The sequence below is a fragment of the Pseudophryne corroboree genome, chromosome 5 (assembly GCF_028390025.1).
Source record: "Pseudophryne corroboree isolate aPseCor3 chromosome 5, aPseCor3.hap2, whole genome shotgun sequence".
NCBI classification, from domain to species: Eukaryota; Metazoa; Chordata; class Amphibia; order Anura; family Myobatrachidae; genus Pseudophryne; species Pseudophryne corroboree.
The window spans coordinates 746,154,081-746,174,630 of NC_086448.1; the positions used below are offsets into that span (position 1 = coordinate 746,154,081).

General features: G+C 46.6%; 1 protein-coding gene across 2 annotated transcripts in view; it reads left to right on the forward strand.

Annotated features, from left to right (window-relative positions):
• The window catches only part of NDUFAF6 (NADH:ubiquinone oxidoreductase complex assembly factor 6), a 253,561-nt gene that overhangs the window by 73,310 nt on the left and 159,701 nt on the right, over window positions 1-20,550 (forward strand). For both annotated transcript variants that reach the window (XM_063924135.1, XM_063924136.1), the window contains one exon: window positions 9,226-9,328. In XM_063924135.1, the coding sequence (XP_063780205.1) occupies window positions 9,226-9,328 (103 nt within the window). The remainder of the gene's footprint in view (window positions 1-9,225; window positions 9,329-20,550) is intronic.

A 20,550-nucleotide genomic window follows, 5' to 3' on the forward strand; every position in this document is an offset into this window, starting at 1 on the left:
CCAATTCCTCCCTAAGGTGGTATCAGCGTTTCATTTGAACCAACCTATTGTGGTGCCTGCGGCTACTCGGGACTTGGAGGCCTCCAAGTTGCTGGACGTAGTCCGGGCTCTGAAAATCTATGTTTCCAGGACGACTAGAGTCAGAAAGACTGACTCGCTGTTTATCCTGCATGCACCCAACAAGCTGGGTGCTCCTGCTTCTAAGCAGACTATTGCTCGCTGGATCTGCTCCACGATTCAACTTGCACATTCTGCGGCTGGACTGCCGCATCCTAAATCAGTCAAAGCCCATTCCACGAGGAAGGTGGGCTCTTCTTGGGCGGCTGCCCGAGGGGTCTCGGCTTTACAACTTTGCCGAGCTGCTACCTGGTCGGGATCAAACACGTTTGCAAAATTCTACAAGTTTGATACCCTGGCTGAGGAGGACCTTGAGTTTGCTCATTCGGTGCTGCAGAGTCATCCGCACTCTCCCGCCCGTTTGGGAGCTTTGGTATAATCCCCATGGTCCTTACGGAGTTCCCAGCATCCACTAGGACGTCAGAGAAAATAAGAATTTACTCACTGGTAATTCTATTTCTCGTAGTCCGTAGTGGATGCTGGGCGCCCATCCAAAGTGCGGATTGTCTGCAATACTTGTATATAGTTATTGCCTAACTAAAGGGTTATTGTTATGAGCCATCTGTTAGTGAGGCTCAGTTGTTATTCATACTGTTAACTGGGTATAGTATCACGAGTTGTACGGTGTGATTTGGTGTGGCTGGTATGAGTCTTACCCGGGATTCCAAATCCTTTCCTTTGTAGTGTCAGCTCTTCCGGGCACAGTTTCCCTAACTGAGGTCTGGAGGAGGGGCATAGAGGGAGGAGCCAGTGCACACCAGTAGTCCTAATTCTTTCTTAGAGTGCCCAGTCTCCTGCGGAGCCCGTCTATTCCCCATGGTCCTTACGGAGTTCCCAGCATCCACTACGGACTACGAGAAATAGAATTACCGGTGAGTAAATTCTTATTTTAAGACTTACCCAAATCCGTTTTATTTAATACCAAAAAATAAATATTTGTAAAATATCTATTTTGGTAAAACATCGGAACATCGGCCATCACCATCAGAACATAGCAACTTCACCTTTTCCGTGTGACGTCTCCTCTCTGCCTCATCTAGGGGCCCAGAGGAAAGGTTAGGGGAGCTTTGTAACATTTCCGCAGGCACTTTTACTCCTTTCACATCTCCAATGCCGGATCCCACCCGGGAATCGTAAACGGATCCTTTCCGGGTGGGATCTGGCATTGGACCCTAACAGCAGGCTTCCTGATCTGGCAATACGCCGGGTCGGGTTGCCATAGCAGCGGGGGGCAGGGCGAAAGGTGGAGCTGGGAGATTAGCTCATCTCCGCGCCGCCTCTCCCTATGTAGTGAACGGGTCCCGGGTCAAACCCGTTCACACTGCCACTGACCCAGTATTCAACCTGGGAATAACCCTTCTTATTACCCGGGAATTTTCCATGGGCCCTTTCACATCGCACAGTGACCCGTGCCGACCTGGCAATATGCTGGGTCGATAGCGGGTTATTTTTGCGATGTGAAAGGGGTATTTGAGAGGAGGGGGGGTGTGTGGAATCAGGAAGCAGAGGTCCCCCTGAGAGCGGCAACTGCAGGAAGATTCACAGTGGGCTTTCTGACTGGTCGCATCAGATGGGACCATGGGGGTCATTCCGAGTTGATCGTAGCTGTGCTAAATTTAGCACAGCTACGATCATGTTCCCTGACATGCGGGGGACGCCCTGCACAGGGCTAGCCCGCCCCACATGTCAGTGCCGGCCCCCCCCCGCAGAAGTGCAAAGGCATCGCACAGCGGCGATGCCTTTGCACTTCAGGAGTAGCTCCCGGCCAGCGCAGCTTTAGCGTGCTGGCCGGAAGCTACTCCTCGTTCCCCGTCCCGCAGCGGCTGCGTATGACATCACGCAGCCGCTGCGGCCCGCCCCCCCGTTCGGTCCGGCCACGCCTGCGTTGGCCGGACCGCGCCTACGAAACGGCGGCCGAACACCGCCGTTTCGCCCCCTCCCGCCCATCAATCGCCTCTGCCTGTCAATCAGGCAGGGAGATCACTGTTCTTCTATGGCCTTCTAGGCGCATTACGGCGCCGGCACATGCGCAGCAGGGACCCGTTAGCTCTGCTGTGTTAAAACGCAGCGAGCGAACAGGTCGGAATGACCCCTCATGTCAGGGAGAGCCCAATCTGGTGTGGCCGCATCTTATGCAACCATGCCAAGCATGTGGTTAATGTCTCACATTGGAGGCCTTACTCAGAAAACCTACACCTACCTTAGGGTTGATGCCACCATCGGTCGCACCATCGAAACTTGCATCTAAAGACTCACCAAGCGATATTGCAGCATGTGAAGACGCTCAGAGTGGGCATGCACAGTAAGAGGCACACGTGTACACCGGGGGCAGGGCTGATGCTAGCATATAGTCATAGAAGGGACTACGGCAACACGTTGAAGCGGCCGCTGCAGCATGCGACTCTGAATCAGCCACTAAATGCCGTTGTGTAATTACAATATATATCAGGCTAATGTGAGAGTCTTGTGCATTACTCATTTTACATTCACTTTTCATACAATTGGAAGTAGTCGATCAGTGAGCAGAGTTTGCTTATAGTGTACCTGTCCCATACACAGGGACCACCACTCGGAGTAGGTTAAACGTACACTGTAATGTATGTATATCTTGTACAAGCTATGTTATTATAAGCTGTTTTCATGCGTGTGAAGTATTTGCATCGGGTGGGTGGAATTATCTCGAGCTGTCATGAATTTGGGAAAGCATTTGGTACTGTTCCGCATACTGCATTTATAATGGCAGGCTAGGAAACTTGGTTTTGTTTGACCTATTCAATACGTAGTAATACATACATAGCTAATACACCTCTATAGTCTTACCAGAGCATCAAGAAAGGGGGATTCAGTATCTGCACAGGAAGGGTACTGTGCTGTGACATTCTGTAACACACGAGAGGTAGCTATGACAGATTCACTAAGGGAATGTAAACATGGATTGTAGCGTCACTGAGATGAGAACGGTGGCTAGTGTGAGCCGCTAAACGTTACTCCTTTATATCCCATATTTCTCTAACGTCCTAGAGGATGCTGGGGACTCCGTAAGGACCATGGGGATAGACGGGCTCCGCAGGAGACATGGGCACTTTAAGAAAGAATTTTGTTCCTGGTGTGCACTGGCTCCTCCCTTTATGCCCCTCCTCCAGTCCTCAGATTGATACTGTGCCCAGACGAGCTGGGTGCTTTTCAGTGAGCTCTCCTGAGTTTACTGATAGAAATTATTTTGTTAGGTTTTTTATTTTCAGGGAGCTCTGCTGGCAACAGACTCCCTGCATCGTGGGACTGAGGGGAGAGAAGCAGCCCTACTCTCTGAAGCTAGGTCCTGCTTCTTAGGCTACTGGACACCATTAGCTCCAGAGGGATTGGTATGCAGGATCTCACCCTCGCCGTCCATCCCGGAGCAGCACCGCCGTCCCCCTCGCAGAGCCAGAAGATAGAAGCCGGGTGAGTATGAGAAGAAAAGAAGACTTCAGAGGCGGCAGAAGACTTCATGATCTTCACTGAGGTAACGCACAGCACTGCAGCTGTGCGCCATTGATCCCACACACCTCACATACTCCGGTCACTGTAAGGGTGCAGGGCGCAGGGGGGGGGGCGCCCTGGGCAGCAATATAAACCTCTTATTTGGCAAAAGGAGCATATATACAGCTGGACACTGTATATATGCAGGAGCCCCCGCCAATTTTACACTTTTAGCGGGACAGAAGCCCGCCGTCGAGGGGGCGGGGCTTCTCCCTCAGCACTCACCAGCGCCATGTTTTTCTCTACAGCACCGCTGAGAGGAAGCTCCCCGGACTCTCCCCTGCTTATACCACGGTAGAAGAGAGGGTTTTAAAGAAGAGGGGGGGCACATAATTCGGCGCAGATAACAGCGCTACTGGGTAAACATTAAATTGCTGTGTTTTTTCCAGGGTCATATAGCGCTGGGGTGTGTGCTGGCATACTCTCTCTCTGTCTCTCCAAAGGGCCTTGTGGGGGAATTATCTTCAGATGAGCATTCCCTGAGTGTGTGGTGAGTCGGTACGTGTGTGTCGACATGTCTGAGGTAAAAGGCTCTCCTAAGGAGGAGATGGAGCAAATGTGTGTGTGTGTGAGTGGTGTCTCCGTCGACAACGCCGACACCTGATTGGATATGTGAAATAAAGTGCTGAGGTAAATTTATTGCACAAAAGATTAGAGAACAGACAGTGAATCTACACAGGTCTGTCCCTATGTCGCAGAGACCTTCAAAGTCTCACAATGCTCACTATCCAAAATAATAGACACTGATATCGACACGGAGTCTGACTCCAGTGTCGACTACGATAATGCAAAGTTACAGCCAAAACTGGCAGAAAAGTATTCAGTATATGATTATTGTAATAAAAGATGTTTTGCATATCACTGATGACCCATCTGTCCCTGACACGAGGGTACACATGTTTAAGGGGAAGAAAGCTGAGGTAAATTCCCCTCCTCTCATGAAGAAAAAGACCGGGAATCTCCAGACAAGAAGCTGCAGCTTCCCAAAAAGAATTCTCAGGGAGTATCCTTTCCCTACTAGGGCCAGGATACGATGGGAATCTTCCCCTAGGGTGGACAAAGCTTTGTCACGTTAACCCAAAAAGTAGCGCTGACTTAACAGCTATCCTCAGGGATCCTGCAGATAGCATGCAGTAAAAGTACTTTGAAGTCCATTTACACACATTCTGGTACACTACTCAGACCGGCGATTGTGTCGGCATGGGTTTTTAGCGCTGTAGCTGTCAGCGGAGATTGAAACCCTAGATAAGGATACCATGGTATTGACCCTAGTATATGTGTGTGTGTGTGTGTGTGTGTGTGTATGTATATGTGTATATATATATATGTGTGTGTGTATATGTATATGTATATGTGTGTGTATATATATATATATATATATATATATATATATATATATATATATATATATAACATGCCCAAAGAGACATTAGTCTACTGGGTTCTAGAGTCAACGCTATGTCGATTTCTGCTAGACGTGTCCTGGGGAACATGCAATGGACAGGTGATGCCGACTAAAAGAGGCATATGGAAGGTTTACCTTACAAGGCTGAGGAATTGTGTGGAGAAGGGCTCTCGGACCTGGTCTCCACAGCTATAGCTGGTAATTCTGATCTTTTGCCTTATATTCCCTCACAGCCTAAGAAAGCACGACATTATCAAATGCAGTCCTTTCGGTCGCAGAATAACAAGAAAGTATGAGGAGCGTCCTTTCTTACCAGAGGTAAGGGTACAGGGCACAGCTAGTTCCCAGGAACAGAAGTCCTCCCCGGCCTCTACTACATCCAACGCATGACGCTGGAGCTCCGCTAAGGGAGTCCGCCCCAGTGGGAGCACGTCTTCGACTCTTCAGCCACATCTGAGTTCACTCACAGGTGGTTCCCGGGGCAATAAAAAATTATTTCTCAGGGTTACAAGCTGGAATTCGAAAGGTGCCTCCTCGCCGGTTTTTCCTTATCGGCCCTACCAGCTTCTCCCCCACGCATTGTATCTCCAGCAGGTGGTGCTCAAGGTTCCCCTCCTGCAACAAGGAAGGCGATATGACTCAACCTTGGCTGTAGTCCCGAAACCATACGGTTCGGTCAGACCTATTTTTAAAATTAAAATCTCTGAACCTATACGGGAAAAGGTTCAAATTTAAAGTGGAATCGCCCAGAGCGATCATCGCCAGCCTGGAAGGGGGGGATTTGATGGTGTATCTAAACATAAAGGCTGCATACCTTCATGTTCCCATTTATCCACCCCATCAGGCGTACCTGACAATTGCGGTACAGGATTGTCATTACCAATTTCAGGGTAATTGGCGGAAATAATGGTGCTCCTACGCAAGCAAGGAGTCACAGTTGTCCCATACTTGGACGATCTCCTAATAAGGGCGAGATCAAAAGAGCAGTTGTTGAACAGCGTGTCACTTTCGCTGAAGGTGTCACAGCAACACGGCTGGATTCTCAATTTCCCGAGGTCACAGTTGGTTCCTATAACTCGTCTGCCCTTCTTGGGTATGATTCTGGATACAGACCAGAAATGGGTTTACCTTCAGATAGAGAAGGCCCAGGAACTCATGACTCTAGTCAGGGACCTATTGAAACCAAGACAGGTGTCAGTGCATCACTGCACTCGAGTCCTGGGAAAAACATTCCCTTCAGCAGGTTCCATGCGAGGACTTTCCAGTGGGACCTACTGGACAAGTGGTCCGGGTCACATCTACAGATTCATCAGTTGATCACCCTATCCCCCAGGGCCAGGGTATCTCTCCTGTGGTGGCTGCAGAGTGCTCACGTTCTAGAGGGCCGCAGATTCGGCATTCAGGACTAGATCCTGGTGACCACGGACGCGAGCCTCCGAGGCTGGGGACCAGTCACACAGGGAAGAAATTTCCAAGGTCTTTGGTCAAGTCAAGAGACTTGTCTTCACATCAACATATTGGAACTAAGGGCCATATACAACGCCCTACGTCAAGCGGAGACCTTTCTTCGCGACCAACCGGTTCTGATCCAGTCAGACGTCACCGCAGTAGCTCATGTAAACCGCCAAGGCGGCACAAGGAGCAGAGTGGCGATGGCGAAAGCCACCAGAATTCTTCGCTGGGTGGAGAATCATGTAAGAGCACTGTCAACAGGGTTCATTCCGGAAGTGAACTACTGGGAAGCAGACTTCCTCACCAGACATACGTCCTGGAGAGTGGAGACTTCATCAGGAAGTCTTCGCACAGATTGCAGTTCGGTGGGGACTGCCACAGATAGACAGGATGGCGTCCCGCCTCAACAAAAAGCTGCAGAGTTATTGCGCCTGGTCAAGAGACCCTCAGGCAGTAGCGGTAGACGCCCTAGTGACACCGTGGGTGTTCCAGTCAGTCTATGTATTTCCTCCTCTTCCTCTCATACCCAAGGGTTGAGAATAATAAGAAAAAGGAGGAGTGAGAACAATCCTCATTGTTCCAGATTGGCCACGAAGGATCTGGTATCCGGATCTGCAGGAAATGCTTACAGAAAATCCGTGGCCTCTTCCTCTAAGGCAGGACCTGTTGCAACAAGGCCCATGTCTGTTCCAAGACTTACCGCGGCTGCGTTTGACGGCATGGCGGTTGAACGCCAGATCCTAGCGGAAAAAGGCATTCCGGATGAGGTCATTCCTACGATGATAAAGGCTAGGAAGGACGTGACATCTTAACATTATCACCGTATATGGCGAAAATATGTTTCTTGGTGTGAGGCCAGGAATGCTCCTACGGAAGAATTCCATCTGGGCCGTTTCCTTCACTTCCTACAAACTGGAGTGAATATGGGCCTAAAACTTAGGCTCCATTAAGGTTCAGATTTCGGCCCTATCCATTTTCTTTCAAAAAGAGTTGGCTTCTCTACCAGAAGTTCAGACATTTGTAAAAGGAGTGCTGCATATTCAGCTTCCTTTTGTGCCTTCGGTGGCACCTTGGGATCTTAACGTGGTGTTAAGTTTCCTAAAGTCACACTGGTTTGAACCACTTAAAACGGCGGAGTTAAAATATCTCACGTGGAAGGTGGTCATGTTATTAGCCTTGGCTTCGGCTAGACGTGTGTCGGAATTAGCGGCTTTGTCACATAAAAGCCCCTATCTTGTTTTCCATATGGATAGAGCAGAATTGCGGACCCGTTCGCAATTTCTGCCGAAAGTGGTATCATCTTTTCATATGAACCAACCTATTGTGGTGCCTGTGGCTACACGTGACTTGGAGGATTCCGAGTTACTTGATGTGGTCAGGGCTTTGAAAATATACGTGGCCAGAACGGCTAGAGTCAGGAAAACTGAAGCGCTGTTTGTCCTGTATGCATCCAACAAGATTGGTGCCCCTGCTTCTAAGCAAACTATTGCTCGCTGGATTTGTAACACGATTCAGCAAGCGCATTCTACAGCTGGATTGCCGTTACCAAAATCGGTCAAGGCCCATTCCACTAGGAAGGTGGGCTCTTCTTGGGCGGCTGCCCGGGGGGTCTCGGCACTACAGCTGTGTCGAGCTGCTACTTGGTCGGGTTCAAACACTTTTGCAAAATTCTATAGGTTTGATACCCTGGCTGAGGAGGACCTCATGTTTGCTCAATCGGTGCTGCAGAGTCATCCGCACTCTCCCGCCCGTTTGGGAGCTTTGGTATAATCCCCATGGTCCTTACGGAGTCCCCAGCATCCTCTAAGACGTTAGAGAAAATAAGATTTTACTTACCGGTAAATCTATTTCTCGTAGTCCGTAGAGGATGTTGGGCGCCCGTCCCAAGTGCGGACTTCTTCTGCAATACTTGTATATAGTTATTGCTTCAATAAGGGTTACGTTATAGTTGCATCGGTCTTGCACTGATGATATGTTGTTTTCATACTGTTAACTGGGTAGTTATCACAAGTTATACGGTGTGATTGGTGTGGCTGGTATGAATCTTGCCCTTGGATTAACAAAATCCTTTCCTTGTACTGTCCATCTCCTCTGGGCACAGTTTCTCTAACTGAGGTCTGGAGGAGGGGCATAGAGGGAGGAGCCAGTGCACACCAGGAACTAAATTCTTTCTTAAAGTGCCCATGTCTCCTGCGGAGCCCGTCTATCCCCATGGTCCTTACGGAGTCCCCAGCATCCTCTACGGACTACGAGAAATAGATTTACCGGTAAGTAAAATCTTATTTACTGTGTGCCATTTCTGTTCATTATTATTTTTACTTTGCTTTCGGTTTTTTTTATATCAGTCATAAAATAATAAAGCAGAGTTTAAGTGCGGTAAATGTACTTGAAAGAAATGTCATCTATTTCGCACAGCATAGTACAGTTGTATTGTACATTTTACCTCCTCTACATAAAAAAAAGAAATCTGTCTTTTAATTGGAGTCTCTACTAGAGAGTTGGGTGATGCATGATATAGTCTTTAGCTTGTGGACCAAGGCATGTGAAGCATAAGCGTGGGGCATGTCTCATATAATCCTGAGTGCGTGCATGTGTTTACATTTCTGTGCAGCCCCTAGATATGGCCACAGAGAAATTCCTCCTGAATACTGCTGATCTAGAACATTATTCTATAAACCTCATTCCGCCTGCTGGACTATATATTCTATATTTGTGTTTTCTTTTACTGCTAGGAAAAGAATCTTGACGATCGAGCATATAGGAACATAAAGGAGATGGAAACTTATGCGGAAAACACCCAGAGCTCATTGCTGTACCTAACACTGGAAACTCTTGGTAGGTATTGAAAATGCCCCTGGTGGGCTTAAGCTGGGTCTCAGCTGGGGGGGCGGGGCGGGCGCTGCTGTACAAAAACGCACAGCAGCGATAGTCTGAATGACCCCCATAGAGTGGGGTTTATTTTGCACTGATTAACATGTCTAAATGGTGGGAGGCTATCCAACTACGATCTGATAGTCTTAAAATGTTTAGCCTGCAGGATGTTAAGAGGCTGTGTAGTAATAATAATAATTTTATTTATATAGCGCTCTTTCTCCAACAGGACTCAAGGCGCTTTATAGGCATCAAAAACAATGCACATAATACAGAAGATTTAAGTAATTCAGCAATAGATAAGCCTCACAGACATAAAAGAAAACCTTGAGCACACAGAAAGCATAATTCATGATTGGTGTAGGCATTTTGGGTAATAACTTCCAAGGGTTGTGTATTCAACCCTCACAAGGTACCAGGTGCTGCAGCCATCTTGGGCGCACTGCGTAGGATTACCCAGGGTGGAATAGTCCACCCCTAAAAGAGATAACACAAAATGGGGAGATTGTAGAGTCCTAAAGTTCAGAGTAGGGTTTCAACAAAACCATCAGGTTCATGTATTTTTCATCACATCCACAAGTGCACCAGATGAGGCAGCCATCTTGGACGCACTGCGAAGGTTACACTGTGGGAGATGAGGCATACAAGACCCAAATGCATGTATGGGAAAACTGACACGTGTGTAGGAGTATGCTATACCCTGCATGGAAAGATACAAATAAAGAACACCCCTGCCCATGGAGGAACCATCTGGGGCGCACTGCATAGGTTGCTGCTGGCAGGGTGTGCAGTCAGTGGAGGTACACATTACAGGAATAGCACACAGTGAGGTGGAAGTACGCTGTAAGACGAAAAAGAAGAGAAAAATACATTTGCAGGAACCAACAGACAGAGGAAACCTGTAATAACAACATTTTGAGAAAATTATAAATGTTCTGGTCTCATGGGAGCAGTGCGGGTGGGTGTGAGAATGTGGGGAGCACACTAATGTCCAATGGAAATGACCCTGCTGAGCCTGGTCCTGGTGCTCACCCCCCTCAGTTCCCTGCTCAGCTTGAGGGGTAGGCCGGGGGCAGTCATGATGTTCTCGGACGGAGGGGTAGAGGGCATTGACCCTGGTGTTCTCATGGCAGAGGTGAGGAGAGGTCACATAATGATCCTGAGTTGCGGTGTTTGTGGAACTAGTTTAATTAGAGATTCTAGCGTATTCCAAATCCAGTTCAAACTCTAGTTCTAACTTCATCCTTAAAATACATCCTTACCAAATGTATACTTCACAAATGCTTGTAGGCCAAGTCCTGACTGCAGGCCTTGAGGATATTGCACTTAAATGCTACACACTACATATCAGCTGGCAAGGGGCAAAGTGTGCAATCAGAAGTTCAGCTAATTAACAGAGGGGATTTTGCATTGAAGTCAGATCAGACAGTTGCAGACAAACTTTCTTGGGGTGTGAAAAGTGTAGCCAGAGAAAGATGATAAACACATATACAAGCATGAGGATACCAGCTGTACTGTGTATTAGCGCGTTCTCAAGCCTGTCACTAAATAATGATATATCTGAAAGTGGACTCAGGGAAACTATTAAATTATTTAAAAAAATTAGGCGTGAAGTATTTCTACCAAAATATGTTAATTAAGCGTTTTTGTTGACCGTTTATATTTGTGTGGTATATTGCCATATAAATATAAGTGGCATTATGTCAATTGTTTCTTTTTCTTTATGTGTGGACTATTAAAGTCCACGAAGGATGAATCCAACTGGTGCAGGGTTCAGCAATAGTTCCAGTGCAGGATGGTGTAATGTGAAGAGAAAAACTTGGATATTGTGCTACTAAAATAAAATGATGCTACAAAACACTGATATCAAGCAGTGTCAAATAACTTGGTTTGAACCTCCTCAATAAATAGCACTCAGGATTTAAAATCTCATGTTTATTTTAGCGTAATATGAAATACAGCAGGTGGAGAGCATTGATTTTCTTTCCAGGTTTTTTTTTTTGTATGTCCATACATTAGCTGTTCTCTGCATATTTCAAGATACAGAATGTTATGTGACAAAAAGGAGTTACTTAAATTCTGGTTCGGTGCAAAGATAATCAAAACGTAGTTAAAACTGTGGCAAAGTGAATAACTTGCCATATGACTCTGGGAGGAATTCTGCTCTCACTTACTGTTAGCCAGCCACAGGGTGGAGCTGCAGTCAGGCAAGCCAAATTGGGTGTCTGGGGTTGGGCAATGGAAGATGGAGCATCTTGCCAATCTTATAGTCAGTTTGGCTCTCTTAGCTTAATGGTAGTGATTGGCAACAAAGAGACCAATATAGCAGGTTATTACACCAGAGTGTGAGCAACATCTTAAAGATAGCAGCATCATAATACATATAAACGCATAAAACAAGACCTAGAAACATTCTCAAAGAGCCTACACAGAATAAAATAATCTTGTATTGCGAATACTCCTCTGGGGCTCAAAAGAGCGGTGGATGCGCAGATTTACTGCACATGCGCATAAAATATTGGGTGCTAGAGTGAATATAGTAAATGTAGTATGTAACCCCTCCCCTGTAGTATGTAACGGTGTTTGTGTTAGAGAACGCATATTGTGCAAGCACATAGCTATGCATGTTTGTTCAGTGTGTGTATGTATATATGTGTGTGTGTGTGTGTGTATATATATATATGTGTGTGTGTGTGTGTATGTATATATATATATATGTGTATGTATGTATGTATATATATATATGTGTGTATATATATATATGTGTGTGTGTATATATATATATATATATATATATATATATATATATATATATATATATATATATATTATATAGCACAATGAAGCGGCACTCCAGGACTTAATTCAAATAAACGGGTCCAGTCTCCTGATTTTTATGTGCAACGTTTCGGTTTTAATCACAAACCTTCGTCAGACATATACATACAACAGAACAAGTCTTACCTATATAACAAATTAAATCACCAGGTGCAGTGCAGTCCAGGAAGCCCCAGAGTTAGACTTCCAGCTGATGTCATGCAGCATGGACTAATTACGTAACAAGAGAGTGTTACCCCTTCACCACACTACAGACATGGAAATAAATGAATGAATGACGTTTAATATTCAAACGATACTTTGTAAATACAATGATCATCCACAGGATAAAATGCAATAAGTTATATCAAACGTTATATATGAGTATAGCAATCGGGGCGATTAAACAACACCACATCACAATTGACTTAAATGGTTAACCAGGGGGAATCAATTAGATCAATTAATGAAAACAACATGTAGAGATAAAGAAAAACATCACAGAAAACTGCTGTAAGAAAGTGTTTCATTTAACCCCTTAGGTGTTACAGTGTTGAGCCTGTCAATCCACTGTGCTTCCCTTTGTAGCAAGAGCCTAGATCTGTCACCACGTCTCCTGCTTTCCGGGACCATGTCTATCATTTTGTATTTTAATGAAGACAAAGTGTGTCCTCGTAACTTAAAATGTTTAGAAACAGGTTGTTCGGCTGGTTTGCCTTCAAGCCCGGATTTAATAGCGCTCCTGTGTTGGGCCATGCGTACTTTAAACATACATGTGGTCTTCCATATGTAGTATAATCCATAGGGGCAAATGATACAATACACCACATAGCGTGAGGTACATGTGAAACAATGTTGCAGTTTGATTCGTTTGCCAGAGTGCGGATGTACTATAGTGTCTCCTGTTTCTAGGTATGTGCAAGTGGTACACCCTAAATATTTATAATTACCCGTTTTTTTTTGTAAGAAAATGTTGGGGTGCCTGGGAGTCAAAATCAGAAATGTCACTGTGCACAATCATGTCACGAATACTACGTCCTCGTTTATAACAAGGCATTATCCGTTTCTTGGACAAAGATGGTAGGTCAGGGTCAGTTTGAACAATAGGCCAAATACCCTTCGCCTTTGACATTAATCTAGTACTAGCAGTTGTATACTGATTCACATAAATCATAGTATTTGTTATGCGCTCTGACTAGAAATGTCTGGTTCTTTAACCTTCGGCGCTGCGAGCGCCTTTTTCCTAGCACTGGTCAGTGCATTGTTGGAATATCCCCTTTCTAGGAACTTAGTGGTCATAATATCAAGCGGTTTACATTCATCATCAAAATTACTACAGATGCGATGTACTCTCAAGAACTGAGAATATGGTAGACCCTTTTTAAGTAGAGCAGGATGATGGCTTGAAGCTAATAATAAATTGTTACAGTCAGTAGGCTTAGTGTAAAGAGAGGTACTTAACACCTCACCATCTCGACTCACAAGTACATCAAGAAAATGTAAATCTTTCTCCTGAATATCAAAAGTGAATTTGATATTGTTATCTTGGGTATTAATGTCAGCCATCATGCTCAAAAACTCACACCTCGTGCCTCGCCAAAGGATGAACACGTCATCTATGTACCTGGTGTAGAAAAGGATTTTGCTTGCCTATTCAGGTTTACCAAAGAACAGATCATGTTCAACTTTTAACATAAAGGCATTGGCATAGGCCGGTGCGACCGGAGACCCCATGGCACAGCCAAGAGTTTGTAAGTAATATTCCTTGTTGAATAGGAAGTAGTTACGTGTGAGAACCAATTGTAGTAATTTCACAAACAGAGATTTATCTGGACCATTGTACAGTGTATTGTTGCTAATCAAGCTCTCAACAGCTGTAATACCTCGGCTGTGTGGAATGTTAGTGTATAAACTTACAACGTCAACTGTACACAACCATGTCTCTGAAGTAATAGGGTCAAGATTACGCAGTTTACACAAAAAAAGTTGACGTGTCCTTCAAATATGTCTGCTCATTCTGAATCACTGGTTGCAGGTAATGGTCTAAGTATCTTGCTACCTGGTAAAATATGGAATTACGAGCAGAAACAATTGGACGTTCCGGAGGCTTTATCCGGTTTTTGTGCAGTTTGGGCAGGGTATATAGCACAGGGATTGTTGGTTCAGGGATCCTTAATGCCTCCATAGTTAAGGCATCAATGATTCCCTCATCAACTGCATACCTCAAACAGTCATTCAGTTCATGTTTATATAAATCAGTAGGATCTCTGTCCAATTTCTGATAAACGGCTGTATCCGATAGCTGTGCATAAGCCTCAGCAAGATAGTCTTGTAAGTCCTGTACAACTATCCCTCCACCTTTATCAGCCGGACGGATAGTGATATCAGTTCTTGTAGAGAGTGACTTCAATGCAGAACGTTCAGCTGCAGAAAGGTTGTTAATCTTACCTCCGACATCAATAGTTGTGGACTCGATTTCTTTCGTCATGGTGCGTGAAAAGGCACGAATTGTGGAATTCAGGGATAAAGGGTCAAAGTTAGATTTAGTCCGAATTGGACATGTAGATGTGGTGTCCTCAGTTGCTTTTGGTAAAGTATCCTTTTTGTCAAAGTATTCACTAAGGCGTAACTGTCTGCTGAAGCGGGCTAGGTCAATCTTGCTGTCAAATTGCCGGTGAGTGTTCGTAGGGACGAAGCTGAGACCTCGTCGTAACACTGCAGTCTCCGAAGGTGTAAGAGGACTAGAGGATAAATTAAAGATTATTTCTGTCTTTGAATTCTTTGCGCCTCTGCCTTTCACACTGGCGGCCTCGTCTGGTTCTTCTTCTATTGGTGCTCCTCTCTGAGCCCTGGTCTTGACGCCTAAAGGGATGTGCTTTGATCTCACTGCTGCACGTGCTCCTTCAGACTCACTTTGGGAACTAGCACTAGAATTTTCTGAATCTTGGGAGGATTTTTTCTGATTCCTAGCGTATCGTGGGCGGAATTGTTTCTGACCCCGTTGTCGGCTAGATGTCCAGTCGTACACCCGGTTCTCCTCGTAATCTCGTGATACCGCGGTGTATTTCTTTGACTTGAAATTGATCAGTTTACTTCTGTATTTGTCAATCTGTGCTTGTAATTGATCTATCCAATTAGTGCTAGTGTCAGCCTTTAGTTCATCCAAGCAGGTAGATTCAAATGTCTTAATCTTCTCCCGTACCTCAGTCAGTTCTCGTGATGATTCTTCAATGACGAGGAGAATAAGGTCGAAGGATGCTTTATTAAGGACAGCTACCCACTTCCGACAGAATGACGGATTGTAGCGTCCAATTTTAGGATTATTGCGGATACTGAATCCTCTAGGAATTTTGCGATCACGGTAGTAGTCCGACAAAGTTACTCCGTGTAGGTAAAAGTCAACTTCACGTTTTTTTAATTTCTCTAACGTTCTAGTGGATGCTGGGGACTCCGAAAGGACCATGGGGAATAGCGGCTCCGCAGGAGACTGGGCACAAAGTAAAAGCTTTAGGACTAGCTGGTGTGCACTGGCTCCTCCCCCCTTGACCCTCCTCCAAGCCTCAGTTAGGATTTTGTGCCCGAACGAGAAGGGTGCAATCTAGGTGGCTCTCCTGAGCTGCTTAGAGTAAAAGTTTAAATAGGTTTTTTTATTTTCAGTGAGACCTGCTGGCAACAGGCTCACTGCATCGAGGGACTAAGGGGAGAAGAAGCGAACTCACCTGCGTGCAGAGTGGATTGGGCTTCTTAGGCTACTGGACATTAGCTCCAGAGGGACGATCACAGGCCCAGCCATGGATGGGTCCCGGAGCCGCGCCGCCGGCCCCCTTACAGAGCCAGAAGAGTGAAGAGGTCCGTAAAATCGGCGGCAGAAGACGTCCTGTCTTCAATAAGGTAGCGCACAGCACCGCAGCTGTGCGCCATTGCTCTCAGCACACTTCACACTCCGGTCACTGAGGGTGCAGGGCGCTGGGGGGGGGCGCCCTGGGACGCAATGAAAATACCTTAAATGGCTAAAAATACATCACATATAGCTCCTGGGCTATATGGATGTATTTAACCCCTGCCAGTTTTCCACAAAAAAGCGGGAGAAAGGCCGCCGAAAAAGGGGCGGAGCCTATCTCCTCAGCACACAAGCGCCATTTTTTCCTCACCGCTCCGTTGGAGGAAGGCTCCCTGACTCTCCCCTGCAGTCCTGCACTACAGAAACAGGGTAAAACAAGAGAGGGGGGGCACTAAATTGGCATATTAATATATACAGCAGCTATATTAGGGAAAAACACTTATATAAGGTTATCCCTATATATATATATATATATATATATATATATATATATAGCGCTCTGGTGTGTGCTGGCAAACTCTCCCTCTGTCTCCCCAAAGGGCTAGTGGGGTCCTGTCCTCTATCAGAGCATTCCCTGTGTGTGTGCTGTGTGTCGGTACGCTGTGTCGACATGTATGAGGAGGAAAATGGTGTGGAGGCGGAGCAATTGCCTGTGTTAGTGATGTCACCCCCTAGGGAGTCGACACCTGACTGGATGGTCTTATGGAAAGAATTACGTGATAGTGTCGGCACTTTACAAAAGACTGTTGACGACATGAGACAGCCGGCAAATCAGTTAATACCTGTACAGGCGTCTCAAACACCGTCAGGGGCTATAAAACGCCCGTTACCTCAGGTCGATACAGACACTGACACGGACACTGACTCCAGTGTCGACGGTGAGGAAACAAACGTATTTTCCAGTAGGGCCACACGTTACATGATCACGGCAATGAAGGAGGTTTTGAACATTTCTGATACTACAAGTACCACAAAAAAGGGTATTATGTGGGGTGTGAAAAAACTACCCGTAGTTTTTCCTGAATCAGATGAATTAAATGAGGTGTGTGATGAAGCGTGGGTTTCCCCCGATAAAAAACTGCTAATTTCTAAAAAATTATTGGCATTATACCCTTTCCCGCCAGAGGTTAGGGCGCGTTGGGAAACACCCCCTAGCGTAGATAAGGCGCTCACACGCTTATCAAAACAAGTGGCGTTACCGTCTCCTGATACGGCCGCCCTCAAGGAACCAGCTGATAGGAAGCTGGAAAATATCCTTAAAAGTATATACACACATACTGGTATTATACTGCGACCAGCAATCGCCTCAGCCTGGATGTGCAGTGCTGGGGTGGCTTGGTCGGATTCCCTGACTGAAAATATTGATACCCTGGACAGGGACAATATATTATTGACTATAGAGCATTTAAAGGATGCATTTCTATATATGCGAGATGCACAGAGGGATATTTGCACTCTGGCATCAAGAGTAAGTGCGATGTCCATTTCTGCCAGAAGAGGATTATGGACGCGACAGTGGTCAGGTGATGCTGATTCCAAACGGCATATGGAAGTATTGCCGTATAAAGGGGAGGAGTTATTTGGGGTCGGTCTATCGGACCTGGTGGCCACGGCAACGGCTGGAAAATCCACCTTTTTACCCCAAGTCACCTCGCAGCAGAAAAAGATACCGTCTTTTCAGGCTCAGTCCTTTCGTCCCCATAAGGGCAAGCGGGCAAAAGGCCACTCATATCTGCCCCGGGGCAGAGGAAGGGGAAAAAGACTGCAGCAAACAGCCTCTTCCCACGAACAGAAGCCCTCCCCCGCTTCTGCCAAGTCCTCAGCATGACGCTGGGGCCTTACAAGCGGACTCAGGCACGGTGGGGGCCCGTCTCAAGAATTTCAGCGCGCAGTGGGCTCACTCGCAATTGGACCCCTGGATCCTGCAGGTAGTATCTCAGGGGTACAAATTGGAATTCGAGACGTCTCCCCCTCGCCGGTTCCTGAAGTCTGCTTTACCAACGTCTCCCCCCGACACGGAGGCGGTATTGGAAGCCATTCACAAGCTGTATTCCCAGCAGGTGATAATCAAGGTACCCCTCCTACAACAGGGAAAGGGGTATTACTCCACGCTGTTTGTGGTACCGAAGCCGGACGGCTCGGTGAGACCCATTTTAAATCTGAAATCCTTGAACACTTACATAAAAAGGTTCAAGTTCAAGATGGAGTCACTCAGAGCAGTGATAGCGAACCTGGAAGAAGGGGACTATATGGTGTCTCTGGACATCAAGGATGCTTACCTCCATGTCCCAATTTGCCCTTCTCACCAAGGGTACCTCAGGTTTGTGGTACAGAACTGTCACTATCAGTTTCAGACGCTGCCGTTTGGATTGTCCACGGCACCCCGGGTCTTTACCAAGGTAATGGCCGAAATGATGATTCTTCTTCGAAGAAAAGGCGTCTTAATTATCCCTTACTTGGACGATCTCCTGATAAGGGCAAGGTGCAGAGAACAGTTAGAGGTCGGAGTAGCACTATCTCAAGTAGTACTACGACAGCACGGATGGATTCTAAATATTCCAAAATCGCAGCTGATTCCGACGACACGTCTGCTGTTCCTAGGGATGATTCTGGACACAGTACAGAAAAAGGTGTTTCTCCCGGAGGAGAAAGCCAAGGAGTTATCCGACCTAGTCAGGAACCTCCTAAGACCAGGCCAAGTGTCAGTACATCAATGCACAAGGGTCCTGGGAAAGATGGTGGCTTCTTACGAAGCGATTCCATTCGGCAGATTCCACGCAAGAACTTTTCAGTGGGATCTGCTGGACAAATGGTCCGGATCGCATCTTCAAATGCATCAGCGGATAACCCTGTCTCCAAGGACAAGGGTGTCTCTCCTGTGGTGGTTAGAGTGCTCATCTCCTAGAGGGCCGCAGATTCGGCATTCAGGATTGGGTCCTGGTGACCACGGATGCCAGCCTGAGAGGCTGGGGAGCAGTCACACAGGGAAGAAATTTCCAGGGCTTGTGGTCAAGCATGGAAACGTCACTTCACATAAATATCCTGGAACTAAGGGCCATTTACAATGCCCTAAGTCAGGCAAGACCTCTGCTTCAGGGTCAGCCGGTGTTGATCCAGTCGGACAACATCACGGCAGTCGCCCACGTAAACAGACAGGGCGGCACAAGAAGCAGGAGGGCAATGATGGAAGTGGCAAGGATTCTTCGCTGGGCGGAGAATCATGTGATAGCACTGTCAGCAGTGTTCATTCCGGGAGTGGACAACTGGGAAGCAGACTTCCTCAGCAGACACGATCTTCACCCGGGGGAGTGGGGACTTCACCCAGAAGTCTTCCACATGATTGTGAACCGTTGGGAAAAACCAAAGGTGGACATGATGGCGTCCCGCCTCAACAAAAAACTGGACAGATATTGCGCCAGGTCAAGGGACCCTCAGGCAATAGCTGTGGACGCTCTGGTAACACCGTGGGTGTACCAGTCAGTGTATGTGTTCCCTCCTCTTCCTCTCATACCAAAAGTACTGAGAATCATAAGAAGGAGAGGAGTAAAGACTATACTCGTGGCTCCGGATTGGCCAAGAAGGACTTGGTACCCGGAAATTCAAGAGATGCTCACGGAAGACCCGTGGCCTCTACCTCTAAGAAAGGACCTGCTCCAGCAGGGACCATGTCTGTTCCAAGACTTACCGCGGCTGCGTTTGACGGCATGGCGGTTGAACGCCGGATCCTGAAGGAAAAAGGCATTCCGGATGAAGTCATCCCTACCCTGATCAAAGCCAGGAAGGATGTAACCATACAACATTATCACCGTATTTGGCGAAAATATGTTGCGTGGTGCGAGGCCAGGAAGGCCCCTACAGAGGAATTTCAACTGGGTCGTTTCCTGCATTTCCTGCAAACAGGACTGTCTATGGGCCTCAAATTAGGGTCCATTAAGGTTCAAATTTCGGCCCTGTCAATATTCTTCCAAAAAGAACTGGCTTCTGTTCTTGAAGTTCAGACGTTTGTCAAGGGAGTACTGCATATACAGCCTCCTTTTGTGCCTCCAGTGGCACCTTGGGATCTCAATGTAGTTTTGGGATTCCTAAAATCACATTGGTTTGAACCACTCGCCACTGTGGACTTAAAATATCTCACATGGAAAGTGGTAATGCTGTTAGCCCTGGCTTCAGCCAGGCGTGTCTCAGAATTGGCGGCTTTATCCTATAAAAGCCCTTACCTAATTTTTCATACGGACAGGGCAGAATTGAGGACTCGTCCTCAATTTCTCCCTAAGGTGGTTTCAGCATTTCACTGAAACCAGCCTATTGTGGTGCCTGCGGCTACTAGGGACTTGGAGGATTCCAAGTTGCTGGACGTAGTCAGGGCCCTGAAAATATGTTTCCAGGACGGTTGGAGTCAGGAAATCTGATTCGCTGTTTATCCTGTATGCACCCAACAAGCTGGGTGCTCCTGCTTCTAAGCAGACGATTGCTCGTTGGATTTGTAGTACAATTCAGCTTGCACATTCTGTGGCAGGCCTGCCACAGC